This window comes from Macrobrachium rosenbergii, chromosome 56 (genome assembly GCF_040412425.1).
Source record: "Macrobrachium rosenbergii isolate ZJJX-2024 chromosome 56, ASM4041242v1, whole genome shotgun sequence".
Classification (NCBI taxonomy): Eukaryota; Metazoa; Arthropoda; class Malacostraca; order Decapoda; family Palaemonidae; genus Macrobrachium; species Macrobrachium rosenbergii.
The window spans coordinates 18,714,198-18,734,926 of record NC_089796.1 but is presented as its reverse complement, the minus strand read 5'-3'; the positions used below and the strand labels follow the sequence as shown (position 1 = coordinate 18,734,926).

At 39.4% G+C, this 20,729-nt stretch overlaps 1 protein-coding gene across 2 annotated transcripts in view; it reads left to right on the top strand.

Moving 5' to 3' along the window:
- Positions 1 to 20,509, top strand: part of Ttc19 (tetratricopeptide repeat domain 19) — a 62,975-nt gene extending 42,466 nt beyond the window's left edge. The window contains exons 3-5 of one of the 2 annotated variants that reach the window (XM_067100511.1): positions 12,137 to 13,285; positions 17,025 to 17,205; positions 19,034 to 20,509. In XM_067100511.1, coding sequence (XP_066956612.1) covers positions 12,896 to 13,285; positions 17,025 to 17,205; positions 19,034 to 19,641 — 1,179 coding nt within the window. In that variant the 5' untranslated portion in view covers positions 12,137 to 12,895 and the 3' untranslated portion in view covers positions 19,642 to 20,509. The remainder of the gene's footprint in view (positions 1 to 12,136; positions 13,286 to 17,024; positions 17,206 to 19,033) is intronic. The other variant, XM_067100512.1, reaches the window with a different exon arrangement.
- The last annotated feature ends 220 nt before the right edge of the window (positions 20,510 to 20,729 follow it).

Here is a 20,729-nt window from a genome sequence, read left to right as displayed (position 1 = left end):
GGATTTTCTCCTTTACTTGAGGACCTCTAGGAGTCTGTCCTCGTCCATCATTAAAGGATACCAAGCGATGCTTACCTCCGTTTTTAAACACAGAGGTTTGGATCTTTCATCTAACCAGAATCTTAATGACCTCATTAAAAGTCATTCGACACTTCCAAGCAGAAGAAATCTGATTTAGTGTCTTAGAACTTGGATGTAGTCCTTAAGTGGCTCGCGGATCCTCCTTTCAAGCCACTCAGTTCTGCTTCCCTCAAGAACCTTACACATGCAGAAGACCCTCTTTTTAGTAGCCCAGGCTATGACCAAATGTGTAAGTGAGCTGCACGCGATTGACAAGAGGGTAGGCTTCTCCCAAGGAGACGCAGTGTGGTCTTTCACCTTAGGCTTTTTAGCCTCGTTCTTTCCGTATTAAGAATTTAATCGATATCTTGGTCCTGAATGAAGAGGAGAGGTTTCTTTGCCCAGTCAGAGCAGAGGTACTATCTGCATAGGACCGAGAAGATCAGAGGATCTGCTAGTAACCTCTGGTGTTCTGTCAAGAATCCTTCAAGTCCTCTTTCAAAGAATGCCCTGTCGTTCTTTATTGGAAACTTGATCTCCGAAGCGCATTCCCAGATTCAGGAAGACTCAGAGCTCATAAAATCAGAGCAATGGCTACCTCTCTCACCTTCAAGCACAATTCATCCTTCTTGTCCATTCTTCGGTCGACTTTCTGGAGGTGCAAATCGAACTTCGCTTCTCATTATTTGAAAGAAGTAGAAACAGTGTTTGAAAACTGCAGTACCCTAGGACCATTAGCAGTGGCTGGCATGGTATTTGGGGAAGAAGCATAGGAGAGATTCTGCCTCTCTTCTGTCTTTTCACCTAGATGTAGGGTGTCGAGTTTTTTGGGGAGCCGTGGGGTACTTTGTACCTGGAGTGCCCACCAGTTCTTTGGATGGGTAGTGGTTTGTTGTGTCAGGATGGGTGACAGGGTTATCTGGTTGTTGGTTTGTGGTACTGCGCCCAGGGCAAGGGCAACTTTTTTCCTGCTTACGTCTTGTCAGCGATCAGATGTATCCTCCGTTGCAAGACTTCCACTGATGTAGATGCAATTCTCGGCACACCGCTGCGCCACTACAGGTTAAGATGAGCACCAACCAGAGGCAGTATTTACCTGCAGTAGCTCTCTTACCAGGTAAGGAAGTGACAAGCATTGTTTTCAGTGCTAGCCATCCTTTCAAGTTCAAGTCATTACCACACTTGATGTTTTTGAAGTAGAATTGTCCATTCACCCAACCCCCCCTTTCAATGTGGGATTCAGCTAAATAATTGTTTGGTAAGTTACCTATATAAAAATAACATTTTTATAGTAAATTAAAGTTTTATATATATATTTACCAGGTAATTACTGAATCGAAGCCTTCCCTCCTCCCCTTTTTTCATGGACTTTGCGGCAATAAAATAGAATGATGCCACTGGCTGTGAGTCGCTCTGACGCTCCTGTTGCAGTGGGCACGGGCCTGTCACCTCCTGCTTTGCAACTGACGCATTACCGCATATTTTGAATTTAAGATGCCGTGTGAGCATAATCTTTAGCTATGTGATTACTATGTAAGTATATATAAAACTTTATTTTATTATAAACATGTAATTTTGTTTATTCAATTTAATTTTTGGGTTTATTGATACAATGTTTTTTAAACAAACCCATTAATTTCTGATGGCCTAATTTGTGGTATTGCAGTTTCTACTCTTCCCCAAAGAAGAATTTCAGTTTCCATCTGTCTCGAGTATGCATCTTAGTCCCTCAGCACCTCTACCACTTGTATGGGGTGTGTGTGACATGTGCAATCTTTCTCTGTGGAATGTTTTTCGTGTCTCACTTCTTCTTATATGTATTCTACTAATTTCATGATCACCTGCCTTCATTTTTTAATTTAGAAATTTTCCTTAGTTAAGCAATGGAATCTTTCCTAAATTTTCAGTTTTTTTTAGCCTATTTGTATCTGACAGTTTTCCAGCCACGACTTGTTAGCCAGTGAATGTAAGCCCAGTGTTTGTTTTCTTGAAACACCTGATCTGTTCTCCCTTCTTCCGTTAGGACTAGTTGCCAGATGAGGTGATGATTATTATTTGCATATCCTTTTCTTATATTTCTTTGCTAAGCTACGTAGCACTCTTTTATTACTAACTTTCAGCAAATGTTTCAAGGTAAGTATGTTGTCTTTTAGTTCCTTAATTTCAGTTGATGCAGGAACCCATTCATAATTCAGTAATTCAGTTGGTTGGTAGCAGACCACAAAGCTTAAAAATATGAGCATAGCAATCTGGGATGCCTTGGCTTTTTTGCCCTCATCTTCTCCATCTCGTCTGCACCCTTGGCATTTGTAGTTCAGTGTAAGATATGAGTTCCATTCTTGCATTGGCACCCTTCTGTCCCCTTGGTTGAAGCCTGACTATGGAAATTTAGGAAGTCTTTTGGGACAGTCTTGGATTTTAAGTTTTTTTTACAGCAAATTTCTTCTCTGTTCCTCGACACGAGTTCTCATCTGAAGTCATGACAAGTCACTTTCTTTCATATCCCGCCTTTCTGGTAAAGATGATGGCACTGTTCATCTTGGGATTAAGGCATATGGCTTCATAGCTACTTTGGATTTCAGGATGCATGCTTACGCTGCCTGATCCTGCAATTCTATGAGAAGTTTCTTTGCTCCATTACCTTGGTGCTGATAGGACCATTGCAGGTTGTTCTGGTTATTATGAGAATGTCCCGGGATTGATGTACATGGCTTTCTTGTTATGTGAGACCTAAGAGATACATACTGACCCATCTATTCCTCCAACTCTTGAAGCTTTTGCTTTGCATCTTTGTTGAATTTGTGTTTTCCTCTTCTGGGTCCTTCAAAAGGGTCTGTACTTTGCCCCTCAGTAGTCACTGGTCCCTTGCTACCTTGGCTTTCTGGCTTTGTACTCTGGACCTGTGTCTCATGGATATTGGTTTGTAAGGCTGGTCACGATTTTGTTGATGAAGGTGATGGAGAGATGCTTGTGGTTTTTTATTGATTTGAGTTGACTCTACAATCTGCAGTACTGCTTGGTGTACTTTATCTTGGCCCTTTTGACTCAGGCAGGGTTGCAAGTCTTTGCTGTTTTGGGGGAGGAACCTGTTAATCCCAAGGTCTGTTGGTATTTTGCCCCAACACTTTGTCTTACAGGCTTGCCTTGGGAGAGTTTTTTGTTTTTGTGGTCTCCTTGGGAAGCTGTTACTTTACAATTGCTTCCAAATTTATTCTCTTCATGCTGTTTGCTTCATACCACAGAGCAGTCGTTGGTGTCTGTTCACTGGGCTCTCTTCTTTGATAGCAAGTCTGACAGTAGCTGCTGAAAAAGTTCCTTTGGATGTTTCTGGTGCTTCATTTAGGGTTGAAGGCCATGTAATCCAGGGAGCTGAGTTGTGAGGATGTATATGGCAGTCATCTTTGACTCCCTTGCATTCTTTTCCTCTTGTTGAGTTCCTGCACTGGGAGTTTGGTGTACTCCTCCACTGTGGTCTTCTATGAAGCAGGGAAGAATAAGATCATAGTTTCTTTGCTTGTTAGTGATTGAGTTCTCCATGATACTCAATTCAGCCAGGGTTTGTGTGACATCTTGAGTACTTTCTCATTGTATCTTGAGGCCCTTCAAAGTGGTTCTTCCCCTAGGATGTCTGTGAAGACCTGAGGCAGGCATAGGGATTAATTGACTGGGTCTGTTTGCAGTGTCTTTGACCATCAGATTCCCTCAGTTCTGTTCTCCTCAGCTCAGTGGCTTGGGCTGTTGTTGCCCCTCTCAAGTCATGGAGCACTCTGTGGATTTTCACATTTTTCCTTTTCATGCAGTATAGACAGGCCTAGAATTTTTGGGTATCCCAAGGCTTGAATTGATTCTCATTGCCCACTTGCCCACTCTGTGGCTGCAGTGGTGATAGTTTTTATTTTGCTCATGATCCCTCTTTGTCAGTTTTTTGACCTTCAATGTTCACTTAGTCTTCTCTCATGCTGGTTATTAGGCATAGCCTTAGGAAGGGTAACCCTGTGGAGGTTGTGGCAGCTGCTGCTGCAGGGATGGAGGCCCTTTGCTTTCACCCTTTACCTGCTCCCTTGATAGGATTTGTGGTTTGGTTCATGCCTGTGCTGACCCTTTGTTCCTGTAATGGTTCACTACTTCTGTCTGAGGAGTGTTTTTTCTTTTATGAGTTTTTGGTTTGCCCTCTCTTCAGGGTTCTTCCAGAAGGAGCTTGCTTTTGACAGTGATAGAACATTGTATGCTTTCTAGCTGTTTGGCTCATGTGGTTTCATTGTCTTCCATTAATCTGAGCCATGACCTGAATTGCCCTCACCTCTTGTAAGCATTTCATTGGGCTCCTTACCCGTTCAAATATAATCCTCTCATCCTGGGTGTTGGTCTTTGTGAGGGACTTTTGTTTGCCCCTGAGTTTGTGACTGAGACTTGCTTTCTGGTGAGTGGTTCATTCTTTGATGCCCTTATTGCTATCTTGCTATGTTCTTCTCTGCCTTGTGGAAGCTCTCAAGTGCTGCCCATTATGGTTTCCATCTTTTTGTCTGCATCTTCCTGTCCCTATTACTCTTGTCTGTTCCTTCACTCTGGTTGCCAGGATCAGTCTGTCACTATTCATTCAAGTTGAGTGGAACATTCTGTCTCTAGACCTCTATTTATTGTTGGTTTTGGCAGGCTCCTGGTCAGGCATGGTTAGATGTTTCACAGGAAGTTCTTGCACAGCTTAAGATTAATAACCTCAAGGTTCAAGCACTATCCTCTTCCCATAGTTAAATATGAATAGGAGCTCTCACTGTATTTAGAGCAGACTTTCAATCTTAGCAGGTTTTGCCTTTATGTCGAGATGCTTGGCCAATGTACTATCTTGGATTATCCATTGCATCCATTACTTATGGAGTAAAGTACTTGGATTTCTCAGGTCAATGTTAGAGCTTCATTCTATTGTCTTTGGGGATTGGACTTCTTGCAGCTGGGTCTGCTTTTGCCTTCAGAGGCTTTTCAGCTTTTTCCTCCCTCCTAAATTGCAGTTTAGGCTAATTATGATTGGTGGATTCTTGTATCAAAAGATATTTCTACAATAAAGCAAGTTTTTAGTCTAAACTCATCATCACCTTTAGCACCAGGTGACGCAAGGGACCTCTGTGTAATTCTGCGTCTCAGGTCTTTTCTGTACTTGATCTCTGATCATCTCAAGCCCTTCTTCTCAAAATCTAAGTCTTATCCAAGTATGTCTGGGTCTTCCCACTCTTCTGGTGCCAGTAGGAGCCCAGCTGACACTCACATACAGTAACCCCCCGTATTCACGGGGGATGCATACTGCACCCCCCCCCCGTGAATAGCTAAAATCCGCGAATACTTAAAACCCCTCTAAAAACACTTAGAATTGCCTATTTTGTTAGTTTAAACACAAGAAAAACCCTCTAAAAATGCTGATACCTGAGTATTTTAATAGTTTTATGACAAAAAGTTCATTTAGTCATGAAAATGATATGGAAATACAGTAGTTAGTGAACATTTCTCAGTGAAAAATACCACAAATGGGCGAATTTTCCGTGAATAATGGCTAAATACGTTCCACAGAGAAATCCGCAAATGCTTGAGTCCATGAATCGTGAGAATGAGAATACGGGGGGGCGGGTTTACTGTACAGGCAGTCCTCGGTTATCGGCACGGGTTCCGTTCTTGGGGTATGATGTTAACCGAAAATTGCCACTAACCAAAAATCGGTGATTTCCGGTAGCTTTTCGCGAGTTCGGGAGACGGAATCGGTAAAAGCCGCCCGGGACAGATTATCGACGCCTCTGTTAGGTATGTATCAGTGCCAATACCCAGTTATCGGTGCCAATAAAGCAGAAATCGGCGATTTTCGGCGCAGAAAATTGCTGATTCTCATCGCTAGACAAGCCCCGTAATGCCGGATCGTCATTAACCGAGCCAGCCCCCCGTTAACCGGGGACTGCCTGTACTCATTAATCATAAACTTCTGTGATCTCTTCCCTGGCCCCCAGTCCTCCAGGTAGAGGGTGGCACAGAGGAGTAAATGTTGCATTGTAGAACTGGATTGTGAGTGAGTAAGAGTTTTGATTTCTCAAACTCTTCCAGGTTTGTGTGTTTGGGTCTGTTTACATGGAGGAAAGAATAATATGACTAATGGTTATGAAAACAAGCAAATTTTTATAAAAACATTGCTTTTATATAAGTAACTTACCAAGTAATTACATAGCGATAGGTTTCCTCTTGCACGGCAGCTTAAATTAAAAAATTCATGGGTAACACTTCAAAGTTTAGTCCCGCCCACTAACGGGAATACCAGGAACTACTTAGCAGACAACCTCATTCTGTGTGTGCTGGCACTCGTGTAAACACAGTGTCGATGGGAGCTTTGTTCTTAAATTTGCCAGTCGGAGACTGGATTTCAGTGACATATTATTACTGAACTTGGGTAGTCTTCAAGCCTACAGCTTTCAGGATCAGTATTTTATTGTTTTGTTTGAAGATCTGGTTCAAGTTTATAATTTTTCGCTACAGTAGCGAGTTTGCAATCAAAATGAGTAACTACCAGTAACGTAATTTACCAATTAAACATAAACATGGCGTTCGCTACTTCTTTTACCTACTAAGATTTTTGTATTGAAATGCATATCTACAAGTCTCAAGTAATGTTTGATAGGAATTGAGAAGTGTCTGTATAATGGTACTCTGGATACTTCAACTGTTGTCAGTAAAGGTTAACTTTCCTTTTCTGAGTAGCGTAATAAAAGTTAATATTGTTATAAATGTAAATGTTGTGTTTGCCTCCGGACTGATATTTTCAATTATGAAATGTATATCTCCAGGTCTCAAATAACATTTGATAGGAATTGAGATATGCCTGTTTAATGGTACTCTGTGTACTTCAAACTATTGTTGGCAAAGGTTGAATTTCCTTTTCCGCGTAGTGTAATGAAAGTAAATATTGTGTTCGCCACTGTACTGATATTTTCGGTATTGAAATGCATATCTGTAAGTCTCAAATAATATTAGATAGGAATTGGGATATGTCCATATAAGGTACTCTGTATACTTCAAACTGTTGTCGGTAAAGGACTAATTGAAAACCTTCTTACACTTTTCTTTGCAGAGAACTGAAAAATGTAAGGGCAGTACGTAATAAGGAGAGAAATTGTGTTTTAATAATTTTAGTTGCCTTTTTTGAGGAGAGTAGCTATTCTTGACAGTCAGGAACCATGCTCCAAGTGCCCAAAGTGTTCATCAGCTCTTGAGCATTTAGCTCCTGAGCTACTAGCTCACCTGGTGCCCAGCTAGCCTGGTGCCAGCTATAGCCTGGTGACAGTTGGGAGCTCCCAGCTCCTGGCGCTGACTTCTGTTCATCTGACACCAACTCACTCCCCGCATCAATTTTCTCTCCTTCTTCTGGCCTTTGTTATTATTCTGCACTTGCTGCCATGCTTGGCTCCCTTGCTTCCTTCCTGTGCCTTTGCCAATCTTGTGTGTGGCTTAACAGAAATTAACCCTGTGAATTTGAAGTGTTGTGCACTGGAGGAGGTGATTATCCGGCCTGCCGGTTGGGTCCCGTAGGGGGTTAGTGCTGTCAGTGCACCTCATGTGGTACAATGTGGGCCCAATGGTGCCCGAGCGCCCAATAGCGACCAAGTGCCTATTAGTGCCTGAGCCCCCAATAGCACATATAGAGCTCCCAACACCAGCTCTCATATGTCTGGCGCCAGTCTGCTAGTGTCTGGCACCAGTCTCTCCTTAGCTCAGTGCTTGTCTCTTCTAAGAACATACTGTTGTTCTTTTGTGAATGCAATTTCCAATTGAATGCCAAGCACCAGTCTTCAAGTGGCTGACACTAGTCTCTGATCACCCGGTGTCTGTTCCACCTTCGCCTAGAAGTTCCAGAAAAGCCCTGTTGCTCCCTTTGTGATGTCAGTTAGTGTCTCGGAGCACTGTCCTTTCCAGGCAGGGACTTTTGTGTACGAATTTATGAGCTTTTGAAGAAAGCTATCATCTCTACAAGGAGTTAGGAGTCTGACTTTGGTTTTAAGGGAGCAAGATAAGTGTTTTTTGCCTTTTCCTCCCTCTGTGCTTAGATGGACTTAGTCCTCCTGGCTGAAGTTCTCGTCAAGTTTTTGAAGTTCAGGTCTTCTTGATCACTTAGTCCTGTCCTATGCAGATAAGGACAACTGAGTTAGTTTTTTGAGTTTTCCAGTCCTTCATTGGGATCGCAGAACTATGGGGCTCTTTTTTTTTTCTACTGGGAGAAATACACAGTCACTGTCAGCCTTCTTTTCTTCACCTTCAGCCATCTACCACGAGAATCACAGCTCCTTTCAGATGGCATATATCTAATCCTCAATCTGTTTTTCCTTTGGAATGACGATATATTCCCCCCGAGCGTTCTTTTGTTGAAAGATTTTTCTTGGGCTCCAAGCAGAAGAGAAGTGCCTTGAACCCTCTCACTAGCGGCGCTTGTTTCTTAGCACCTGAATCAACTTCAGAGATCCTGGAACCAGCTTTTTGGTGCCTGGTGCTGAATCCCGAGCACCTAACACCTGTTCCAAAGTGCTTGGCACTTATCTAGTCATACTAAGCTCCCGCATCTGAACGCCTAATTCTTATTCACAGATTTTTTCTTTTAGAGCAGTGTGTTTGACTGCAGCAGGAGTCATCACTCCTGGTTTTGTTCAAGACCATTGTTATCCCATGGCCAGGCTTTTGTGTATTTTATGGACTTTCCAAGTTCCTATTAGCATGTCAGATAGTAGTTTTTAACCAAGTACAGTTCCCATACATTGTCAGTCTGTATGAGGTGTCATTGAGTCCATGCAAGGTGTTATGGCGTTAAGAAGCCGATCCTTCCCTGATGGCCATGTGTCTGTGGCTGTCAAGTATCGACTGGGTCGGCAGCTAGTCCACTTAGTTGCCTGAGAGTTTGTTCGTTCGCAGAGACCAGCTGAACAGTCCTGTTATCCATTCTCCAGGGCATTTGGGTGGAGTTCCTGGATATGTAGGATACTTCATTTCATGTCCACATACAGACTCCGAAAGATTTCTCGGACCCGTCCTACGAGACAGGGTATTCCAGTGCTGGAATTTAGGCTTCGACATCTACAGCATAAGACTTCTCTCGAGTCCTCGCTCCTCTGACTTTTGTCTTCTTTTCTGACCATGAACTTCAGCCTGTCCCACAAGACCAATAGGAACAAGGAATCATAACTGGACTCCACTGTTTTTTCCTAAAGACCTGTTTTTATTCGGACCTACAGTGGCATCTGTCCGAATTTAAACTTCAGAAGAAGTCCCTCATCTGAGACTAGTCTTTGACTGCTTCTGACTCTTGTTCTAGTAGAGGGAGCCTGCTTGGGGAACCGGGGAATTTCCGGGACATGTTCCTGGGGAACGAACCTTCGTGTGTATGCCTGAGAGCTGAAAGCCATTTGCTTAAGGCTTCAGTTTGTCTCAGCCCTCTCTCACTCCTAGACTGCAGTATTCCTTTAGACAAGACCACATTCCTTACTTTTTTACATTAGCACTCGCCACCAAGTGACAAGAGGGTTTTTCTGCGGACAATAAATCGACTTTTTCCTAGTCCAATTGGAATTTCTAGCGGACGAACTGAGCCATCAGAAACTCACTCTTACACTCCTGAGTGGACCTTGAATCCACGGAACTGTTGGGTTATGTGCTTCTATGGGGCAGGCTGATCTTGACTGTGTGCCACCTTAATGGAATCTTCTAGTATGGGCAACAGACACCATACTGCAAGGTGGTTCCAACCTAGACCTTTAAGCTCTTCCACCGTTCAACATGGTCAAGGAAGGGCTGAACTTTCTCAGACTTGTCAGAGTGTTACAGCATTCCTTTTAGCCCCATTCTGAACCATACTTTATGGTTCCCGAATTGCTACAGTTGATTGGTGGACTCTCCAAGGATCCTTCCACTATTCATTTCTTCTCAAGCAACCTCACTTCAAGAGACACCACCAAGGGTGATACGCTCTTATGTGGACAGGCTTTGGGCTGTCCGGGTGCTTGTCAGGAAGGAGGGTTTTTTTCAGAGGTGCTACAAAGACATTTGAAAGACGCAGACATCATCTTGCTCAGTATACCAATCTAAGTGAACACTGTTCTGAATCGGATGTCTCAGGCTCTTAAATTTCTTCTTCTGAGACACTTATGACTCAGTGGCAGGCATTGCCTTTTTTTATAAGAGAGGATATAGATCTCTCATGTTCCTCCTTTTTAGGGGTATTGAGCTACGTCTGACTCAGTAACATGGTTTTTTTTTAACCAAGAATGAGGACCATTCCATGACCTGGAACCGTTCTCTCTCTCTCTCTCTCTCTCTCTCTCTCTCTCTCTCTCTCTCTCTCTCTCTCTCTCTCTCTCTCTCTCTCTCTCTCTCTCTCTCTCTCTCTCTCTCTCTCTCTCTCTCTCTCTCTCTCTCTCTCTCTCTCTCTCTCTCTCTCTCTCTCTCTCTCTCTCTCTCTCTCTCTCTTAATGGAAGGGAAGACGGTCTTGACAGCCGGGGACAGAGCACACTCCAGCCTGAGCCATTACCTCACCTGACTTCCAGCTCTCCTGGTGCCAGCTACAGCCTGGCACCAGCTCTGCTCCGAGCTCCTGGGAGTGCCTCCCAGCTCCCAACCGATTAGTTATCTGGCTGCCAGCTCAGCTGGTGTCGCCTATATCCTGGCGCCATCTCAGTACCCCCAGAGCCTGGTGCCAGTTTCCGATCATCTGGCACCAAATCTCCCCACATCTTTGGCTCTGGGGAAGAGTAGGAAGCTCTCTATTCTGTTGGAGTTTTCAGGTATTGTTTGAGCGGAATTGGAAGCACAGGGGGCCATTCATAACCTTTAGTGTTCTGACGAGGCCCCTTTTTCGCCTTCTGTCTAAGAATGCATTGTTCTTCTTCATGTATGGACTTGGTCTATAAGACTGTTCTTTGTTTCAGGAGAGCATTGGACCTACTTTTAAGTGAAAGCTAAAGACGTCAGAACAACTTCTACCTCATTAGCCTCATGCATATACGCCCCTTACATCCATCCTACAATCAACATGATGGAAGTGTAATCGATTTTTGCTTCTCACTACTTCAGAAAAGTTTAAACAGTATTAAAATTTTTAGCAGTACCTTGCGAATATTAGTAACTGGCTTGGCATTGTGGAACAAAGCATAGGATTTTCTCCTACTGTTTATTGTGAGAGCTGAGGGGTACAATATACCTGGAGCACCCACCACTCTCAGTGGATGGGCTGTGGTCTTTATTTCAGTGCAGGTGACGGTGTTATCTGGTTGTTTTTCTATTGCGGTACTACACCGAGGGCAAGGGCACTTTTTGAAGTTTTGCTAGCCTTTGGTTAGCTCCTTCACTGCAAAACTTCCAATTATACTTTGTTAGCCATTGGACAACTCCTTGGCTGCAAGGCTTCCACTTAAGTAGAGGCACTCCATGGCTTTACTGCCACACCACTACAGGTTAAGTTGAGCACCAACCAGAGGCAATTTTATACTGCAGGCTCTCTTAACTAATAAGGAACTACAAGCATTGTATTCAGTGCTAGCAACTTTTTCAATTTCAAATTCATTACATGATTTAATGTTTTGGAGCAGATTATGTCCCTGTATCCCACCTCCTGTCAATGTGGGAATCGGCTATGTAATTACTTGGTAAGTTACTTATATGAAAATGACATTTTTGTAATAAAGTTTTATATATACTTACTAAGTAATTACATGATCAGAGCCCTCCCTCCTCCCCTCTGATGGACATATGGTGTAAACAGAATGAGGTTGTCTGCTAAGTAGTTCCTGGTATTCCCATTAGTGGGCAGGACCAGTCATCTGCACTAAACTTTGAAGCCTTACCTGTGAATTTTTGAATTTAAGCTGCTGTGCAAGAGGAAACCTATAGCTATGTAATTACTTGGTAAGTATATATAAAACTTATTTTATTAAAAAAAATGTCATTTTTAATTTCTGCAAAGTTTGTCAGTATGCTGTATCATCTAAGATGAAGTGGTGTTTTGTAGAGATTTTAATATGGCCTTGTCAGTGTTGCATATTAATAATAATTGTTTTTTCATTTCAGCTTAAGCTTCAAGAAACATGATAAAGATTTCCCATTCTATGGTGCTTCATCTATAGGGTGGCAGAATTGGTGGTTAGGTGTTGTTGCAGATACATTCCAAAACGGTGACTGCCCAGCTGATGATGATACATTAAAGAGAGTGGGCCGTCATTTGAATGAGCATTTCTCTCATGGAAGTGCTTATGGGTTAATTGATGGAAGTGTTCCCCTCTTGAATCTGCTAAAGAATAAATCTGTAAAAATTGGTGCTTTGTCCAATTTTGATGAACGTCTTGATAGCATCTTGGTTCAGATAGGAATTAAGCATTATTTTGATTTTGTTCTCACCTCTTACAGTTTACATTGTGCAAAACCAGATCCAAAGATTTTTGATAAAGCTTTGGAGTTGGCAGGTGATAAAATCAAACCATCAGAAGCTCTTCACATAGGCGATGACATTCACTGTGACTACTTGGGAGCCAGGGAATGTGGTTGGCATAGTATTTTAGTTGCAAGAGACTTTCTTGATTTGTGCCAAGAAGAAGGCTTAAAGCCAGATGCTTCTTCAATGTTTACCAGTTTAAAAGAAGTGATACCTATACTTGATGTTTCTACAATGCCTAAGATTACAAAAACTTGAATTGTATATTTTGGAATGTTGTTATTTCGTTATTTGGTTTAATAAGATATGAAAATCTATTCTTGATATCTGCTTTGCATAATAATCGTATTGAGAAACTAGTGTATTTTGGTGCTTACTTTTAACCAGATTATAGAAAGATGATGAGATTTACAGTGGCACTCTATAAAAATTTATTAAAGACAAGGCCACTTTTGACAAATGCATCTGAAAGCATTTTATGTAATCCCAAGAGATACTGCCCAGGAATATACTCACCAAGAATAGTTTATTGGACTAAAAGTGTGCGTAAAAATGCATCAGACATCGTTCCCAGGTCTTCCATTCTGATGTTTTGTGAAAATCAGAGTTATTCTTGGTGTAGATTGGAGTATAGAGAACAGAAAGCCAGTGGTAACAGGAATAGGAGGCTCTATGTATATCCATTGTTTGCTCTTGCTCTGTTTCAAAGCAAAAAGGATGAAGAAGAAGAAAAGAAGCAGGAATCAGAATTGATAATGATGATTAAAAGAGGTGTTTTGGCCATACAGGTGAGACCACTGTTTTTAATACAGTACTGTTTATTGTTGTAGTTCCATTTTCCAAATTGATGAGAAGGATAATTATATAAAATTTATAATGGATTATTGAAGCATTGAGAAAATGTGGTATCCTTAATGTACCATGTACAATGTACAAACCTCTTATTTTATGTATATATTGTACTGTTTGACATATGTTGTGTTAACTAAAGTTGGTTATCTGTCAGCCAAAGAAATTCGAGTCTTTCTCTCAGGGTATATGCCTCACTGGAGGGAGCCTCTAACTCTCAACATAGGAATTTTTTTAGCTACCTAGACTATTGCATGGAGCAAAAAAAGTGTTTGTCCTCTTGTTTGTTACCCCCTTTATGGTAAATTTACAATTTTTCTGGACTAATATGATATAGTGGTTTTTGTTTTTTATAGTTTGTGTAGATAGTTTAGTTATACAGTAATGGTGACATTCCTCAATTTACCAAATATTGAATTAGTAAACAATTGAGAATGAGAGATGTAGAAAACTTGCGTACTTCTTTCACAGTGGGTAAGTTTTACCTCATATGAATTCTTATTCATGAGTTTTCTTTTAGTATGAGGTACCTAATGATGAATCATTTACAATTTTCTTCTAGGTATAGAGTATAAATCCATTTGTTAGATGTGAAGTATTTTGATGTCAGTAGCTTTGACTCATTTAAATTTTAATAGCTGTTGCACTACTGCAACCTTCTAAAGTTTCTCATTGGGCGAGTGAGTTCTGTTCTCAGCTAGCACTCTGCTGGCCGCAAGTTCGAATCTCCGACTGGCCAATGAAGAATAAGAGGAATTTATTTCTGGTGATAGAAATTCATTTCTCGCTATAATGTGGTTCGGATTTCACAAAAAGCTGTAGGTCCCGTTGCTAGGTAACCAGTTGGTTCTTAGCCACGTAAAATAAATCTAATCCTTCGGGCCAGCCCTAGGAGAGCTGTTAATCAGCTCAGTGGTCTGGTTAAACTAAGATATACTTAACTTTTTGTAACCTTCTAAATGAATATAATATTTGTTGTTTTTGTTTTGCATTGTAACCTTCTAAATGAATATAATATTTGTTGTTTTTGTTTTGCAAAAAGAATAATGTTTTAACATTATCCTGGCTCATTATTTTAGTTGTATTTTATTTACTGTATTACTGTATTGTTCTGCTTGTGCCTAGTTAAGAAAAGTATATTGCAACTATTTTCATGTCATCTAAGTACATAGTATCCACACAAACAGGCAAGTACTGTAGGTGCTATACCTTGAGTATTCCTGCATTCCCTTCAGCCCCAGTTGCATTGCTTTCTGCCTTTTTATTTTATCCATTTCTTTGGTCTCTTCCCACATTTTTCAGTTCTTATTTAAGAATAAGTCTTTTAGATGAAGCAGGAAAATAGTAACCTTTATAACAATTTAAGAACATTCACCTATCAGACCAACAATGCAGAGCAAGATAACCTACAATGCATTGTGGAGGCACAAGAAAATGAGGTACTGGAATTAAAGCCCAAACTCCAAGAGTTTTAGACTTAGAGGCTTGAGACATGGCTTAGCCAAGAAAGGAGCCTGCACTACTGTAAGTTTTACTTTGACATATGGCATCACTACACTGCAGTGGCTATACAATAGCTTGAGAATTATTTATGTACAACACAATAACAGGTACAAGTAGAAAGGATTTAATTATTTTATTATGGTTTATTTTGACATCTCTGTAATCTCATCAATGAATGTTTTTCCTTCAAAGAAGGACAGACCACTCTTAGAAACAAAGATGATAAAAAGATTAAATACTGAGATACTAATCAGGACTATGAAGAATCCATAAATGTTAAGGATACTGAAGTTGATGATAGTGTTCAGATATATCAAGTACCTGTCCAGTCATGGAAGGTGATGACATTGAAGTCCGGACATCATGAGATAGACGCTAGGTGAAAAGTCATTTTGTCTGGCTCAAATCCATTGTGTGGAAGAGTTCTAGTGGCCAGATATTTGTATGCTTTACATCATTGTACAGCATGCCAAGTTAATTGCTGAACACTTGCAATATATCAAAAGCAAAAAGTAAAAGGTTAGCATTTAGAAAAAATTAAAATTATTCATAGTTGTATTTGTTCTTTTCCGTCATCTTTTGGATTGTTTGTTCCCCTCGACAGCACCTCAGGTTAATGTGTATGTGATTAAGAGTATATGCAACAAATTTAACTTTGCAACTGGATACGTTAATCCTGTGCTTCTGTACATGATTAACCTTATTGTTGCACACTGTAGATGGTATTAAAGGTTGTTGCAGAGTCCCTTCAAACTCGGCTGCATTGCTTGATTCCTTTTACTCTCCGCCCATCTTCTTCAGTCTCATCTTACTTAGCTGTCTAACTTATTCAACTTTACCTTGCATGTAAGTAAGGAACAAATCCTTGAGGTAAACCTTGTAGGGGTTAAGTTAGTGATCTAGTGGTCTTGTTAAATTTACTTGTTATAAGGATAATAATGTACACAGTAGAGGTATGGTTACCTACCAAGAAAATGCAAAGATTCTGCAGAATGCCTAGATTTAGATGGTTTGGGAATGTGATGAGGAAGGTGAAGGGAGCAGCTACTTTGCACATGGCAGATTTGGAAGTAATAGAATGCCATCCAGTGGGGAAGGCCAAAAATTAATGTTTGGGCATTTGATATTAGTTAACACCTGTGCCACAGTCAACCTAGCACTTTCATGAAATCCTCCTTAGTGATCTCATTAAACCTATTTATAATAAATAATGTCTCCTTATCCATTGCGTTCGTATGATGAATCTTATTTTTATTCCACATTTACTATACAGATATTTAATCTCAACAGCTTCCACATTAATCTCAACAGCCTCCACATTTTCTTCCTTGTTCTTCACTTCCTTACAGAGCACTTGTCTGTACTGTATAATCCATACATATATGGCAGTTGTTGCCTTTCTTAGCACTCTTCTTTCTAATCTACAATTTCCATGGATCTGTAGCCAATTTTCTGTCTACACCAGCTCTCTTACTTACCTATCATCCTTAGTGTTTATTTTGGAGAAAGTATATGAGGCAGTCACTTGAATTTTTCCACCTTGTATACCAATATTTGCATTTCTTCTTTTTTCTGGTCTTTAAACCATGCTTCAGTCAACAGTCAACATCATTGTTACAACCATTCTCTGTAACCTCTCTGCAACATTAACAGTCAATATTGAATTATCTGCAACATTAGTCATACACCTTCAGTGTGGTATCTTCTCTTTATTAGTCTCAAGTCTATCTTCAGCTATTTTCCTAATTTATCTCATTGCTTCCTTCATATAAATATTAAAGATTGTAATAAACTTCATTCTTATGCAAGCCCTCCATTTAACTTAGAAACTTCTGATCACTCTTAGCAAGCATCCATCCCAACTTTGCAACCTTAGCAGTCTTTGCAGTGCATTTCAGTAAGTTTGGATGTATCACATGCAAGAAGTTTACTCGTAACCCATCATTCATCTATACACGTTCCCCTTGCGGTTGAAAGTCTCTTTTAACTTCAATTTGTAAAATAGCTGTATTGTAGTGACAACTCTTTTATTTGTGTTTGAAATTAAAAAATTTTCTAGTGACATTTTACCATTTTGATTCTGTTGGATTTATATAATTTTCTGGGGTATGGGTGATAACCACAGTGCACTGTACAACATCTTTAAAATGTTAATGCAGTTTGTATTGTCAACAGAGAGCTGAGTTGAATAAAGCAGAACAGCTTTTGCATATTGCTTTGAAGACAGCACAAGAAACGCAGAATCGTCAAGCAGTAACATACATCTATGACCTCCTAGCAAATGTTGCATATCAAAAAGAAGAATATTCTAAAGCTGAAACTCTTTTTAAAGAAGTTTTGAAGCGTGTGCTTGCAGGTAAGTATTGTATTATGTTATTTCAACTTACAAGTGTATTTGATCATTGCATCATGATAGGTGATCAAGTTAGAGTGATAGGAACACCATAATTTAGAAATCAAAAGATTTTTAAGGATTTTCTCGAATTTGTCCATTTTCATTTAGAAAGAAAAACTTTTGGGACAGCCCTGTCAGCAGTAAAAAATTAGATTCATTAATCTAATAAACTTCTTTCTAATGCAGTAATGATAGTTTTTGGGTGGCATATCCTATACTTGCCTACCCTGTTCTTGGTTGAGAGCCAGCTTTTGATAGATAATGAACAAATCTAAATCTTTCTGTTCAAAGTACAAAATATTGTCTTTGCTTAGCTTTTATTCACAGTTCCTTGAAGAACAGACTATCCAGAATTAGTAGTTTTTGATGTGTATTAGAGGGCTGCCCGTAAGTAAGAGCTTCTCCCATTTTCTTAACCCACTATCTTTTGTGATTTAGTGAACATTCATGCTTGCCATTGTTTTAATTCACTGTCATTGATAGTGTTCCTTTTAGTTTTGCTATTAGCTGTTTGATTTTTTTTAGATTAAGATTGATTAGTTTTTTGTGTAAGTCATCTTAAACAGTTATTGCCTCAGGAATTACATTTGATGCTGACCATTATCAAATCTCGTGAGATCTCATTGGCCACCTTAACCCACACAATTTTTTAAGTTTTTGCATGAATATGAAAGTCTCACTTCCTAGATAACAAAAACGTTTCATTCTGGAGAATGGCATCAGTTATTTGGCAGTTGTGGAGCTGAATAATTTTCAGCCAATCAGTCTGTAATGCTAAAAAAAAAAAGAGGCAATGAAGGGGGCATTGAAAACTCATTAAAGTATGTTGCCCTGTTTTTTTTTTTTTTGTGCTTAAAGCAGTCAGAGGTAGGTGTGCATCAGAAGCTACTTGACTCCTTTGTTTAGCAGATCTTTAGGATAGTCAGTGGTCTTTGTCCTTCAATTCTTCAAGAAAAATGGTTCCATGGTCTTTATCAACTATATGCACACATGCTTAGAAGTTCATTAGCTTCATTTGAGTTGGGTATCTTCCACTTCTAATCACTGTGCTTTAGTCTTCCTAACACAACCTTTAGTGTTTGCCCATATTATGGGTTCAGTAACAATTTATCCCCATTCACAGTGAATTTGTTTAATTGGTGTCTCTGATGGGAAATGTCATTTGTCAAACATTACCTTGAATTCTGTCCGTAAGGTAGGGTCTGGTAGTTTACATCAACCAGTTAGTTATGTTTTCAACTACAGAATATTTACCATAGAATAGGATGTGAGTTCATTTACAACTACCAGCTCTTGGTCAATAGAATGTTCCATAATGTTTTTTTCCCTTGGATATTAAGAAAATTCATTACTAATAGATTTAGTTATTAGGAAACACTGCTAGTTAGTAAATTTCATTTTTATCCAGAATTAAGATTTATATTTAAATTTTGACGGGGTTTTATTTGATACTATATAGTTTAGTATACATTGTACTCTATTTAAGGCGCCTCTAGATACTTTACTATTTATGAGTGAAGGGTGGATGACGTGGAAGGGGAATTGTTTGAACCCTTTTACTCATACTTGTATCCATCTTTGTCTCGTCTTATATTTTTTTCTCAGTATCTCCTATCCCCATAAAGAAACCATGACAACTGTAATGAGAGTTTTAGGTGGTGAATGTAAGCTTGTTTATAGCTTAGAAACCATTAAAATTGTTTTAAGGATTACTGAGCTAATATATTTTAGTGACTGGTTAAATAGTATTCATAACACTATGGTCTGTTATAATGTATTGTTTTTGCAGATGGAATGGCTGAGGATGACAATGCAGTGGTAGAGATAAGCCTGAAATTGGCCAGTGTTTATGCTTCACGTGGGGACTATGAGAAGGCTGTACAAGGCTTCCATTTTTGTATAGGGACTCAAGAAGCAAAAATTAAGAAGTATGGTGAAACTAATGTTGATGAAGATACATCCCTCTTATGGGCGATGAGTATGGATTGGTATGCTAGGTTTTTGCTTAATTTGCAGAAGTATGAGCTGGCAAAGAAGCATTTTATAAAAGCTTATGAGATGAGTGAGCGCGTACAAGGCCTGGCACATCCTCAAACAGCGGTCTTATTGAATGACATTGGTTCTGTTTGTTCTCTGCAAAAGAACTATGTGGAAGCCATTTCTTACTTAGAACGGGCTATAGATGCTGCTAAGCAATCAGATAGCCCTGATTTAGGCTCATTTTATGTAAACCTAGGAGCTGTGTACCTTCAGCAAGGAATGGTTCAAGAGGCAGAGAAAAATTGCAAAACAGGTTTATTTTTAGCTAAAAAAAGTAAAAATGTAGAAGGTTTAGAAGAAGCCAATGCCTGTTTGACAGAAATCAATTCAGTAAAAGGTGAGAATACTAAAAAGTAGACCAATTATTTTTCCAACAGTTTTTTAAGTTGTTGTAGAAATAGTAGAATGAAGTAAGCTGGTCAGAAACATGGACTCCCGTGAAATTGGAGAAGGAGGAAGAAGAATTTGTACAATATTGTTAGTTGTATTAGACTTAGCAAGGGTATTAAATGAAAGTTGAGAATGTATTTGATATTTACAGTAGTTGGCAGGCCTTGTGGTGATGAGGTTCTTTTGCTTGATAATTTGTCAACAATCATTTGTATCGTGTTCATGCTGGAGTAGGCTTTTAAAGGTTAACATGATATCACTGAGGTGGTAGTACATGCTTTCTTTTTATTATTGATGTACTATGCAGTAATGTATATTGATAGCATATTGCTATGTTACATGTTCTCAAATGCAGTACAGGTATTAAAATAATTTTCCTTGAAAATATATGCTCTTCAGTTTGTAACTTAGATTCTTTTAAATTAACATGACTAATGTAACATTTTGGTTTATTTCTCATCATATTTATGTTATTACAGTATTTGCAATTTAAGGCTCAGTCTTGAGTTATTAGATACTGTAGAGTTTCTGGTAATTGCAGCTAAAATTTTAGTTATTTGCAATTAAAATTAAGTAGATACTTCTGTTGTGAATGTGTGTATTTTTGTTATTTTTAATTTATTGCTCAACATTTTGCAGCTTGTATTCTGTAAGACAAAGTAATTACATAGATTTTGATATTCTTAAAGTTGTGCCATACACGTTGTGGAATTATAAGTTTTATTCTTTTTTATTTAGGTTCGTGTTTTTTATTTTGAGGTTTTTATGCCAGATGTCTAGCCAGATTATTTGCCAGTAGTGCCGCTGTGATTACATTAAAGAGTTCAGTATAGTATATGTGTAATTTTATTATTCATTTCAAGTGAGATCATTCATACAGTGTTATAAAGTCGCTGTAGAGGATTGTCGATTTTTGTGCAGTTATAAAGTAACTTCACAGGACAGTTGATTTGTATTTGTTGTCCTTTGAAGTTACAGTCAAACCTTGACTTACAAGTGAACCAACGTACGAGTTTTCTGAGATACGAGCCAGCACACGAGCGACTTTTTGCTTT